The sequence below is a fragment of the Octodon degus genome, unplaced genomic scaffold, assembly GCF_000260255.1.
Source record: "Octodon degus isolate 3935 unplaced genomic scaffold, OctDeg1.0 scaffold00073, whole genome shotgun sequence".
In the NCBI taxonomy this organism is placed as follows: Eukaryota; Metazoa; Chordata; class Mammalia; order Rodentia; family Octodontidae; genus Octodon; species Octodon degus.
The window spans coordinates 624,645-637,715 of record NW_004524649.1 but is presented as its reverse complement, the minus strand read 5'-3'; the positions used below and the strand labels follow the sequence as shown (position 1 = coordinate 637,715).

General features: G+C 52.5%; 1 protein-coding gene across 1 annotated transcript; it reads right to left on the bottom strand.

Moving 5' to 3' along the window:
* Positions 1-1,792: 1,792 nt before the first annotated feature.
* Asf1b (anti-silencing function 1B histone chaperone) lies at positions 1,793-12,624 on the bottom strand. Its single transcript, XM_004635530.2, has 4 exons — positions 12,207-12,624; positions 7,053-7,168; positions 2,994-3,170; positions 1,793-2,681 (listed from the first exon to the last, which is right to left on the bottom strand). Exons 1-4 carry the CDS (start codon positions 12,313-12,315, stop codon positions 2,475-2,477), a joined length of 609 nt encoding a protein of 202 aa, XP_004635587.1. The 5' UTR covers positions 12,316-12,624; the 3' UTR covers positions 1,793-2,474.
* Positions 12,625-13,071: the final 447 nt, after the last annotated feature.

The following is a 13,071-nucleotide window of genomic DNA, read 5'->3' as shown; positions in this document are numbered from 1 at the left end:
CCCGGATCGCGCTGGGCGGCGGAGGCGGCGGCCCCTCGGGCTGGCTGCGCTGATTGCGGCGCCGCGACCCCCGCCCAGCCCCTGCTTCCCGCGTCTCTCCGCGCCCGCCCGCCGGGGAACCTCAGCCCAAGTCCGCTGCTGCTGTCCGTGACGCCCCCGCAGCCCGCAGCTCATTGGGCTAGCTTTCCTTGATTGACGATGCCGCACTATTCCCCATTGGTCTTCCCAAGCCCTCCTGCATCGGCATAGGTTCCTGAGCTCATGACGCGCGCCGCAGATCCCGGCCATTTACAGGCTCGCGAGGCTTCAGCTGGGCGGGTACTCGTGTCTGATTGGCAGAGATTCCTGACAGGCCTGGGGCTCGCTCTGAGAGACATCCGATTGGCTGCAGTACACTAGGCGGACGGCCCCTGCAGAACGTCCAGTGTCAATCCGGGGGTGAGAGGGCGGGCCGGAGGCGCAGTCTGCGGCCCGGGCGGGCGGGGCGGTAGAGGCTGGCGGGCACCCGCGCCGCGCTCCTAGACCCAGGAGGAGGAGGAGGCAGTCCCGGCGGGCGCCCGGCTGGCCCCGTGCGCGCCGCAGTCCTCTGCCCCCGCCCAGTGCGGCAGCGGCCGCAAGCCAGAGAGGTTGACGCCACGGCCCTCCCGGCACTGCCGCTGTCCACCTGCCAGCGGGGGAAGGGCTCGGCCGGCGCAGGGTTAGAGGTTGCGGGCCACCAAGCCGTGTCGTTCACACGCGCGGTGCCGTGGAGCCCTGACCGGGTACCTCGGGGTCTGGGTTCCTCAGCCACAGCCGGGACGCGAGAGGATGCTGGACCTGAGAGCGTGGGAGGTGCGGGGAGAGAGCCCCTTAGCCATCCCTCGGCGGGGACTAGCTTTGGGCTGGCACTGGGGAAGGAGCGCAACGCTTCAGTGCTCCGCTTCTCAGCGCTTCTGTCAAGCAGGTGGTCGTGAGCGCTCTCATCGTTCACAGGAGGAGCCCGGCTCGGAATTGCTCCTCGTCCTCAGACCACGTCGAGGAAACCTACTGTACAGGACCAGAAAAAGGCCCTCCTGTCCTCTGGGCGCTCCAGAGAGCTCGGAATCTTAAAGCTCACATAGGTGTCAAGTCTCAGCCTGGGAGGGGACTGTCTTCTGCTCTGTGAGGTGCCGCCAATCTTCCTGCTGGCGGTGGCAATCGAAACTCTCTAGACGGTTCCAAATGTGTTGGGGGGGGGGCGCACAATCATCGTTCCACCCCCCATCAGAGGCCACTTAAGAAGGAGCCTCACGCAGGAAGTGCGGAGACTGTCACCTGCTGCTCCCCATAGAATTGCACGACCCGCACTGCCCAGTAGCTGTTTGTGTCTCCAGGTTGCCCACAGTGCAGAGATGGAGACTGGGGCTTTCTGTGCATTACGTGGGGGTGGTTGACAGGCCAAACTGTACCAGCCTTGGCCATGGAGCTCTGCTAAGTGAAAGCTAGTAAAAGCCTTATGTGTGTACTTAGCTCACAATGTTGCTCTCTTCCTGTGGGTCAAGGTCAAAAGCCTGAAACATCCCAAGGCAGGCTGTGTGCAAGAACAGCTGGTTTGCTTAACTTTTAACAAAAGCTCTTCCCCAACCCTCAGCCTGGAACACAGCTGTACTACTCACTGAGACAGGAACAGGACAACAGTGAGGGGAGAAGGGCTGGCCACCAGGAGGGACAGGCAAGAGGCCACCCCTAGGCAAGTGGTGAGGACAAGGCTCCCTCAGCCTAAGACAAAAACAGGCAGTCCAGATGAAGCGCTTTTTATTTTTAGACAACCAACACCTTTAATATAAAAACACTTTAATTTACAAACTAATCACAACAGCATCCACATAGCAGAGGCAGCTGGGTACAGAGGTGGAGGGTATATTGAAGGTTTCTGGGGTACCAGAGGCCTTTGTTGCCCCAAATCACTGTGGCTTTGGAGGGCAGTGGTCTAGGCATAGCAGGTGCCTCCCACGTGCCAGCTTCTCCCCACAACAGCCACTGTCCCTAAGTGTGCTGGGTTGTTTTCTAGGGACTGCTGGACTGGAAAGACCTCAAGCTTCAGCTGGAAGAAGGACAAAGATTGTATCCAAGTCTACCTCCTAACCAGATACCTTGCCTGTGACACAGGGAAGCCAGAGTGGCCTCAGCCAGATGTTTGTGAAGGGACAGGAATGGGGGTCTTGCCAGGTATCAACCAAGAGTACCTCAAGGGAGGCAAGTATAGGAAAGAACTCTGGGTCCATGGCACTCGTGGCACGAGAACCAACAGTGTGTGAAGAGGAGAACGGCATGTCAGGGAGAACGCACAACCCAGGGACCTGCTGCTTAGTGGAACGGAGATGATCTTGTGGGCCCAGCCAGGACAGACCTGAGGTCCACTCAGTCCCTGGGGCCATGTCTGATAGGCCTGAACAGTTGATGGCCCTGAAGTCTTGAAGATGCCCCATACAGATCTGGGAGGCCTAGTGGCCCCACTAGATACAGTCCATGGAGTTCTCGGGAAGGAGGCTGGGGATGCAGCCTGGAAGGGCCAGGCCCTTGGCTGGTGTGTAGCTAAGCGGGAGGCCATAGTCCAGCGCAGGGTCCTGATTCTCAATAGCTTCCAGCCTGTCTTCCTGGTTGTCCCAGTTGATATGGAAGCGGGTCACACGGGGGTTTGAGGCCAAGATGTTCCGCTGGAGCTAGGGCAGAAGAGCAGTGTTAGTTCTTATCCCTGTGCGCTGTCATGACGCCTGTAGAGCTAGGACACCTCTAAGCCCAGGAAGGGCAGAAGCTGCTTATCTCGTCCCTACCACATGCACAGTCACAGGACTGCTGTGACCAGGGCCAGGAACAGGCATGGCTACTTGGTCCTGATTCTCTGGAGTACCTCCATGAGAATCAAAGACTCATATTCTCTCTCAACTGACACTAGGAATGAAGCATGATTTGAAAATAGCTTTCATTCCCATGCCTCACCCCTCCCAATGCACAGGAATTGAGAGGTAGCTCACCTGGGAGAAGTCGGGTTTCAGGGGTGGGTTCTCTCGAAGCTCTGGATTGGGGTACTCATTGTTGACATAATAGCCCACACGGATGAACTCCTGTCCATGGTAGGTGCAGGTGATGAGGACCACAGTCACACCTACAGCATCTGTCTCCGGGATGAGGCTTGGGTTAGGTGCGTCAGCCTGGAGGAGAGACATCTGGGGCCTTAGCCATGATCGTTAGCCCAGAAATTTCTACGTAACACATGCTTTCATAGCATGACGTCTGCTCTGGGCCAGCAGGGGTTTTCAGTCAACTGGGATCAGACAGAACCAATCAACCATGATTGTTAAATGATAAATGTGGGCTGGGAGTGGGCATGGTGGCACACACCTATAATCCTAGCACCTGGGAGGCTGAGGCTAGAGGATCTACATGAGTAGAACAGTCTGAACTACACAGTAAGATCTTGACCCAACCAAAACTAAAACCAACAAAAAAGGTTTATCTTCAGGGGTCAAAGGGTGCTAAGGAGGAAAGTGGTATAAGACAAACTTGGTGGGGTACAGTGGCACATGCCTATAATCTCAGCCATTTGGGAGGCTGAGGCTGAGACAGGAGGGGTAGACATTTGAGGCCGGCCTGGGCCACTTAATGAAATCCTGTTTCAAAACATGAAATGAGGGGCCGGGGAGATGGCTCAGCAGAATAAGCGCTTGCCAGGCAAGCACAAGGGCCTGAGTTCAATCCCCAGTTCTGCAAAAAAAAAAAAGATGAAACAGCTGGGGATGTAGCCTGGCACTCCCTGTGTTCAATCCCCAGTGCCTGAAAAAGAAAATGACAAAGGCTGGACCAGGCCAGCCAGGTAAAGGTGAAGAAGAATGGTGTCCAGTGGGAGGTAAGAGCCCAGGTGATCACAGTGGCCAGGCAGCTGTGACAGGAGGATGGCTGAAGCAGCGACACAGATGCTGTAGGAGCAGCAGAGGACAGAAGTGCCTGCCCCGGACCAGCTACAAAGGGAGTACCATGGAACTCCTACAAATGACAATACAGGGCCTCTTATATGTAACCGCAACTTATCAGACAGTGACAGCCCAGTGTCAACCTGAATGTGACTGCCCAGGTCATGCACTGGTAGGCTGACCTAAAGCGGTGGAGCATGCTGGAGGAGGTAGGGATGCCAGAGCCGGAGGTAACATGGTCACTTGGGTTGGGAGTAGTGGCAGAGAGGGAGGCCAGCAAGCAGATTGAGACCTCTCAGCTTCATTCCCAATAGGTGATGCCAGGCTGGTGGGCATAGGCAGTGACGGCCCCACCTCCTTGTGCATGGAGCCCATGTCTGCAGTCACTTAGGAACATTTATTTGTGACCACAGAACCAGTATTTATAATGCCTTTGTGGCCATTTGGAGATACACACAAAGCAAAGCAAAGCAAAGCAAGAGTCACTCAATACTCATGTTCCACCCAAACGCTGAGCAAGGTGACATCCGTCCCTCTTTGTGTATGCGTGTGGTACTGGAGACTGAACCCAGGATCTGCACACCAACTTACATCCCTATGTCTTCTTTAAGACAGGGTCTTGGGGCTGGTGAGATGGCTCAGTGGTCTAAAGCACCTACTTGGAACAAGCTTAGCAAAGCACAGGGACCACAGTTCAATCCCCCAGCACCACATGCCAGCCAGCCCCGCCCCCTGGTGGGCTGAGCTGGCTACACACACACACAAAAAGACAAGACAGGGTCTTGCTGAGTTGCTTTAATTTTCCTCCTGCCCCAGCCTCCCTGAGTGCTGGGATTATATGTGTGCACCACCATGCCCAGCTACATCCTGCCTTCTCGTTTCAGGATTCTTATTGTGAGCAGGCAAGGGCTCTACTGGCAGTCTCCTTAGTGTCACTTCCTGTGTTTTTTCTTGCTAAATTTGTTATTTAAAAGGTGGCTGTGCACAGCTTTAATCCCAGCATTCTGGGAGGTTGAGGCAAGAAGATCACAAATTTGCACCCAGCTGGGCATTTAGCAAGACTCTTATCTCAAAAGATAAAAGACTGGGAATGAGCTCTGTGATAAGACCTGGGGCTTAATCCTTAGTACTGCAAAAACAAAACACAAAAGATAGCTGGGTGTGGTGGTGCATGCCTGTCACTCCAGGACTTGGGAAGCTGAGGCAGAAGGATCCTGAGTTTGAGCCCAGCTTAGGATACATAGTGAGTTCAAGGCCAGCCTCAAATACATAGCAAGACCCTGCTTCCAAAAACTAAGCAACAAAACAAAAGATCCCCAAGCACAGTGCTAGAGAACCTTATGGACATACTGTATGCCTTTAGTGAGGTACAGGGCCAGGACTAACTTTAATGGGAAGGAATCTATAATGTCTATGAAATGAGGGGTCTTGTGGTTAGACTTAACTCCCCCACCAATCCTCAGAAGCCTCGTGGGTATAGAGGTAGGGCTTGCTGAGGGAGGCGGGAGCACAGGCACTATGCTGGTTGGTGGGTTACCTACTGATGCATTCCTGGCTAGTGTACTAGCTAGGTCCTAGCTAGAGGCACTCCTGATGGAGATGCAGGCTGCTGTGGGCCACTGAGTGTTGGGCCGCTTTTTTTTTTTTTTTTTTTTTTTTTGAGATGGGGTTTCATTGTGTAGCTGAGCCTGGATTGGAACTCACAGCAATGCTTCCTGCCTCAGCCTCCAGAGTGCTGGGATTGTGGGGATGCACTGCCACGCCTGCTTGGGGTGTGCCTTTGGAGGCTGTACCTCTTGGGCTCTTCCTGCCTGCCCTGTCTCCTGGCTTCCATGAGATGAGCAGCCTTCCTCCACCAGGCCCTTCCGCCTGGCAGCCAGCAAGCCATGGACTGAAACCTCTGCAGCTCTGAGCAAGAAGAAATCTTAGGTTGCACAAGTCAGAAACTATGTCTCAGGAACTATGGCAGGAAAGCCAACTCGAAATCTTTAAACAGAGACATACAGAGCAAGTTCTGGCTTGAGCAGTCAATGAGAAGTGACACTGTTTCTCCTTGTGGGCTTCAGTGTTCACCAATTCAGTGTTCCAGAGACTTTCTCAGCAGGAGGCCCATCAGTGAAGAGGACTGGCTGTATTGTAGCAGCTTCTTGTCAGGCTCTGACAAGTACATGTGAGTGAGGTCAGAACGCTCAGGAGCCCAGCTGAACTATAGAACCCCAGGGCTTCATGCTGGCTAGGCAGGGGCACCACTGAGTAACATCCCCATCCCTATTCAGTTTTATTTTGTTTGTTTGAAACAGTCTTGCTACATAGTTTCAACTGGCCTTAAACTCACTAGATAGCCCAAGCTGGCCCTGAGCTGTGGCAACCCTCCTGCCTCAGCCTCTTGAGTGCTGGGATTATAGTCATGTGCCACAATGCCCAGCTTCCTCTTTATTCTTCATGTTGAGACAGGGTCTTCTTAAATTGCCCAGGTTGACACTGACCTCCTGATTCCCTTGTCTTAGCCCCATGGGTGCTGGGATTACAGATACATTCCATTACAGTAGGTTGATTTTTTTTTTTTTTTTTTAAATTCTCACTATTAAGGAGCCAGAGATGGCTCAGTAGAATAAGTGCTTGCCTGGCAAGCACAAGGTCCTGAATTCAATCCCCGGTTCCATAAAAAATAAATAAATAAATAGGCTTTAAATTCTCACTATGTAGTTCAGGCTGCTTGAAACTCACTGTGTAGCCCAGGCTGGCCCTGAATTCAGTGATCCTCCTGCCTCAGCCTCCTAAGTGCTGGGATGACAGAAGTGTGCCCAGCACACCTGGCCTTCAACCTGAGTTTCTGAGTGGTGAATTATACTGTGTGCTTTTGGGTAAAAGAGGGTATTTCTGAGCTGAAGACAGCTCAGTGAGGGAATGTTTCCCTAGCAGGCACAGGACCCTTGGTTCCAGCCACTGCATGAGAGAATTAAAAAAAAGAGGAGCCTGGGTATACTTGGGCTGCATAGTAAGACCCTGCCTCAAACCCTCAAACAAATTCTCCCCTACCCAGTGCATATGTGTGCGTGTGCGCACACACACACATACACAGAGGTTTCTACTAATCAAGGGCTACAGTGCCATCTTTCTTACCTGAAAGACAAACATATGTCTTCCTGCAGGGACAGGTCCAACCAGCACAGAGTCCAGGATCTGATCAAACTCCTCACTCTCAGCTGAGCCCACATAAATGATCTTCCACTCCAGGTCTGTAGGAACATTATGAGGAGGTCAAAGCACTACAATCCCACAGGGAGAAGATGGGGACAGGGCTTTTCATGTTAGTTTGGACACTTTCTGAATTTGCTGAGGAAGCCTGTGAGCTGGGGGCCCGGCCCACGACTCCGTTGACAGTGGACATCTTCCCTACGGGCCCAGCCCTGCCTGGCGACCTTGAGGCTTGCCTCTAGGAAGCTTAGGCCTCTCAGAGGCCAAGTGTGAACCGTATGGCAGGGGCTGAATTAAAAGCCATGTGACACCGGTGTGTGGCAGAGGAAACAGCAAGGAGCAGGGCCACTCTGGGCCCTGCCCATCGGGTGCCGGCAGGATAGGAAGCAGCATCCTCTTTCACACACAGGGACTGGTGCCACTGAGCTGAGTGGATCCCTCGACAACTAGGGCAGGGCAGGGTGGCAGATTCCAATCCAGCAGGACAGCCAGCTGGTCCCCAGGTCACCCAGACCCAGCAGCAAGTCATGCTTACTTATGGACACACAGCGAGAGGGCTCAGCAAACACTCTAAGGGGCAGCCTCAGAAACCCAACTGTGCCTCCCATCCAGGAAAAAGGCCAGCCCGAGCATGCGCACGGAGGCCAGAGGAAGGGCTTATGGGGACCCTCCTGTCAATCACAGATACTCCAGGCCAAGTGTATCAGGGGCAAGGTCATCCTGGTACACAGAGGCTTGGCAGGAGACAGGAAACTTATTTTAGGTTCTTTGAAATTACACAACCCACGGCTCCAGCAGCTGGGGGAAGTTTCACAAGCTGTGATTTTCACAGGAAGTAAACTCTTGGAAGCCGCTCTGTCCTTGGGTCCAGCATCACATAAGCATCCAGCGCTGGAAGTGCACAGATACTGGGCCATGACAGCAGAGGCCTGTCACTTGAGCCCTAAGCCCTTCCTCGATATACACTGCTTCCTGTCCCTCTGTGATTTCATTGAGGCCCTTGGGATGCTAAGTCTGTGGGATATGGGTGGCCATTTGGTTCAGTGAGGTTCAGTCAAACCCCCAGCATTATGGATTTATGTTAAATGTAGTGATATAATGTGTGGTGGCACATGCCTGTTATCCCAGCACTTGGGAGGCTGAGGCAGAAGGATCACCATGAGTTGGAGGCCAGTCTGGGCTACATAGTGAGACCTTGTCTCAGAAAACCAAAACACAAACCAACAAAATGAAAGCAAACAAACCAACCCAAACTCATGTTGGCAAAACTCAACAAAGATGGTGTGGATGCTGCCAAAGGAGACAAAGTACTGCAGATGCCGGTGGGAAACGGGCCATGAAGGCTCTGTGGACACCAACCAGACGAGAGAAAGGCAAGTGCTGACCCCACCTTAGAGCTGGCTGACAGGCCTGGTATGGATGGCACAAGACGGCGGAAACTGGGCCTGCAAACTGAAACCCTCTGAAATTTGTTGAAGTGGCTTAACTGGACATATTTCCAGGTTTTATTTCCATTACTTTGTGGCACTGGGGTTGAATTTGGCCTCACACGTGCCAGGCAGGTGCTCTAAGACTGAGCTGCACGTAGCCCCTTAACAAGTTCATTTCTGAATACATTTGACCCTGTGCATGAGTTTAATCATAGAAGACATTAGAGAAAAAAATGACATTGGGTGTGGAAGCGCACACCTGGAACCCCAGCTCCTCAGGAGGCTGAAGGACTGAAAGTTTAAAGTCAGTCTGGAGCAATTAGCAAGATCTCTTCTCAATAAAGAATAAAGGGCTGGGGGCCGGGGAGATGGCTCAGTGGAATAAGCGCTTCCCTAGCAGGCGCAAGGGTCTGAGTTCAATCCCCGGTTCTGCCAAAAAAAAAAAAAAAAAAAGAATAAAGGGCTGTAACTCCATGGCAGAGTGCTTGCTGGTCATAGTGGTATAGACTGACACAGAGGATGCTATACATCACGCCATGCGAACACTGCACTGTTTTACAGAGACTTGAGCAGGTGTGGACTTTGGTACCCAAGGGGTGTTGGGTCCCATTCTGAGAGAGCTGTATAACATCTCAGGCCTGGATCTGGGACATCAGTCACCCACACAACACAAACTCACCTCTACCAGATGTACAGCACAACTACATACACATATGTAACCTGTGTACTGCCCGTCTGGGCAACAGCAAGCTAACTTGACTGTATTTCATTGTCTTGAAGCCCCAATTTGTCACGTACCTTCACAATGTATGAAAACAAAACTCAAACCAACGCTATGAATACAGAAACTGTTAGGCATTCTGTCACTGAGCTATACCCCTTAGTGTGTTTGCTTGTGCTGTTTTATTTTTTATTTTATTTTATTTTATTTTTTCGGAATTCAGGCCCTTGTGCTTGTCAGGCAAGCGCTTATTCCACTGAGCCATCTCCCCAGCCCCTATGTGTTTTGTTTTGTTGAGACAGGGCCTCATTATGTAATTCAGACTGGCCTTGAACTCTCATTGATCTTCTGTCCCAAGTGCTAGGATTACAGGTGTGCACCACCACACCTGGCTCACTTGCTTTTTTTCTTCTTAAAAACCATAATGTAGGGGCCAGGGAGATGGCTTAGTGGTATAAGTGCTTCCCTGGCAAGCGCAAGGGCATGAGTTCAAACCCCGGTTCCGTAAAAAAACCAAACAAACCATAATGTATTAGTAGGTCTTATTGTTTCACACTGTTTTTGCTCATAACCACACAAACATAGCTTTCACTGCAGTACATTAGTTCTGGGTTAGTACACCTGGCTCTTCTGACTTTTTCATCTTTTGTCTGTTGCCTTTCTCAGCTCAATGGGGGACACACCCACATCTACTATATTAAATGTGGACCTATCTGTGCCTTGGACCAGTTGTTTCCAGACACCAAGAAGAAGACACAGGGAGCTTAGAGACCTTGGGAGATGGGGTCACCTGACTAGGAGTTGGGGGTTTTGTCAGATCTTTAATTAGTAGTGGCAAGAGGAAGGCAGAAAGCCAGTTGGGAGGTCCAGCAGGGAGGGTTCTAGGAGGAATCAGATCCTGGAACTTTAACTGACGTTCCTGAGGCAAAGCTTTCTTGGTTAGGTATAATTAGCAGTAGCACTGTATTCTGCCTGTTGATGCTAAGTTTTGTTGAGGTACTAGGAATTAAATCCAGGGCCTTTGCACTGAGCTGCACTCCCAGCCCCAAGGTCTAGATGAGTTGCCTAGGCAACTTGAACTTGGGGCTCTCCTAAAATACTGGGATTACAGGTGTGCACCACCATGCCAGGTGAGACTGTCTTCATTTAGCAAGAAATTCTGCTGATGCTGTACCTCTAATATATAGAATGATGGGCTGATGTGTAGCTCAGTAGTAGGATGTGTGGCCTTGGATTTGAGTCCTAGCACCAGAAAAGAAAAATAAATGTTTTCCAGGATGAGAGCAAAGATAAAAACCCGGCTTCAGAACCTGAGAGAAAAATTCTAGTGCCAAAACATCTATAAACTGGCTGGAGTGACTTGGCGAAATCACTGTTGCTACTAAAAAATATCCAGAAGGTTGACTGGAGCCTTTCTGCTCTGATTCTATAAATAAGGAATAAAAGTATGAGGTTATGACCATGCAACCATTTTTAAATGCAAGAAGCACAAACAGGCTGCCTGAAACCGGATCTCCTGCCATCTGGGAACTGTGAATCCCTTAACCTATTAGCTCCTTACATCTCAGCATGGCTTTTAAATTAAATCTTATTCCACAGCCTCACTGGATACTTTATATATTTATTTACACCCTGCCTTGTTCCAGAGAGGATTTAACTCCATTTATTCTATAGTTAGTCACAAGTAGATTTCTTAATTTAAAAAGGACTGAGAGAAACCAGGAAGTGACTGACCACTGGCCCACCCCTCAGGCACACAGCCTCCCAATTCCAGCTAGCTTTGGCAGCAACAACTCCTCCGCCACCGCCAGGCGGTAGTTAGCACATCCCAGCTTCTGGATTTCCACTTCCTCAGCTGCTACATCTTCTCTTTTGACCACCAACCCATAAATGGTCTAATGGAAGACTTCCTCCAGAAAGCAGGCCCACCCTGGGAGTGGTGCCAAAATTTCCTGGGGTGACCTTTAGAGGTGTGACAGCTTTTCTTTGAAGAGCTTTTGCTCCTTGAGACTCCTGTCCTCTCTCTTGTGATGACAGCTAAGGCTACTCCACACGGATGAATAAGTCTCTGTGAAAGCACTTTTGGAAAGATGCACAGCAGGCGTCGACCTCTCAGCTGACTATCTGAAGCTAGATTGTGACACAGGTCAGCGCATCAATGGAGGGGAAGACTGTGTGCAATTAAGCGAGCTGGATGGAGTGGAGGGAAAAAGGCAGATGTCTGCCTGGCTATGCCGCCGCCCCTCAGACTTAAGTGTGCTCCCTACACACACAGTTGGGGAGGTGGCTCGCTATCCAAAAGTAGAGGGATCAAGCCACCTTCCAGGACTGGAGCTAGAAGCCACTTTCCCACCCATGGGTGGGGGCTCAAGAGTGGGAGTGGACCCCGATTCGGGGTGCATGCATGGACAGATAGTGACAGCTATAGGGAACCGAACTGGAGTTGGGGAGATATTAGGAGTAGAGGGGATGACTAGGGGTCAAACAGGAAGATGGGGTGAATGCCGTGGGGGGGAGAAGTTATCACAGGGAAAACGAGTGGCTGTGTTACGAAGCTAGAGCCAGGAGTCATCCTAGGGAAAAAGAGATGAGAAGGGCTCACTACAGGGGAAGAGAGAATGCATGGGGGTATCCAGGGGAAAACCAGGGGCGGGTGGCAGGAGGGGTTCTGCCACAGGGAAGGCGGGGTGGCCGTGGGTCTCCCAGGCAAAAGGAAATGAAAGCCTTTCTACAGGGGGAGTAGGTGCTCAGGGCGAGTAAGTAAGGATGCGGCGGCTCCCTGAGGAGTGATTGTATTTAGGGGATGGCCTCTAGGGCAAGTCGCGCGGACACGCGGAAGAGGAAAAAGAGAATGTCCTGGGAGATCGGTTGGCCACTGGGACGTTCTCTACGGAGAGAGGAGTCCGTCCCCGCGCGGGCCCAGCTCACCGTCCGTCAGGGCCTCACTGCACTCGAAGCTGATCTCGAACCGGAAGGGGTTGTGGAAAGGACTCGGGTTCTCCAGCACCGCCACGTTCAGTACCGACACTTTGGCCATTGCCTCGCCGGGCCGCGGCAGCAGCTGCAGCTGCGGCGGGGCCCACGTTTGGGTCCGGTGATGGCGGGGTCGGGGAAGGTGGAATCACAGCGCCGCGGAGCACACAACTCCGCCGTCTTTCACCGCCGACTGAAGTGCGTACCTCGTCCGCGCGCCGCCTTCAAATAGCCGGTCCACCCTCCGGCCAATCACCACCAACGCTCCCTGGGCGGTGCGAGCACCACACCATCCAATCCTAAGGCGCAGACAGGAGCGCGCCGAGACTCTGAGAACCAATTAGAGAAGCTCCCTCTTTACGCCTTGCGAGACAGGCGGGACCATCTCTAGGCTTAGTGGCCGTCAAGAACCAATCAGTAGCGTCTCCGATTCCGCTGTCCGGGTTCGGAGGTGGGCGGAGTCAAAGTGCGGAGCATCTTTTGGCCAATCCTAAGGGTTCCCGCACAGGCCCGGCCCGCCCCTTCCCCCGCCCCCTCGGGAGGTGTTTTGCGCAGAGGCCAGCTCAGCTAACTGCCGAGCGGTGGCGCACAGCGCTCGCTTAAGAGGGCAGGAAGGGCGGTACCCGCGCCCACCATGATTGGCAAGAGGGATTGGGGCGGGGATAAAGCGGGTTTCTGAGAGATGATTGGTTTGGTTGGCTTCAGGCAAGGAAGGCTTGGCTAGGGATTTGTCGAAGAGGAGCGGAAGTTGTGCCCGGGTCCCGTGGGTGTGAGGAGGGAGGAAGAGCGTTGCCAGCCTGGGCGGTGGGCGGCAGGTGAG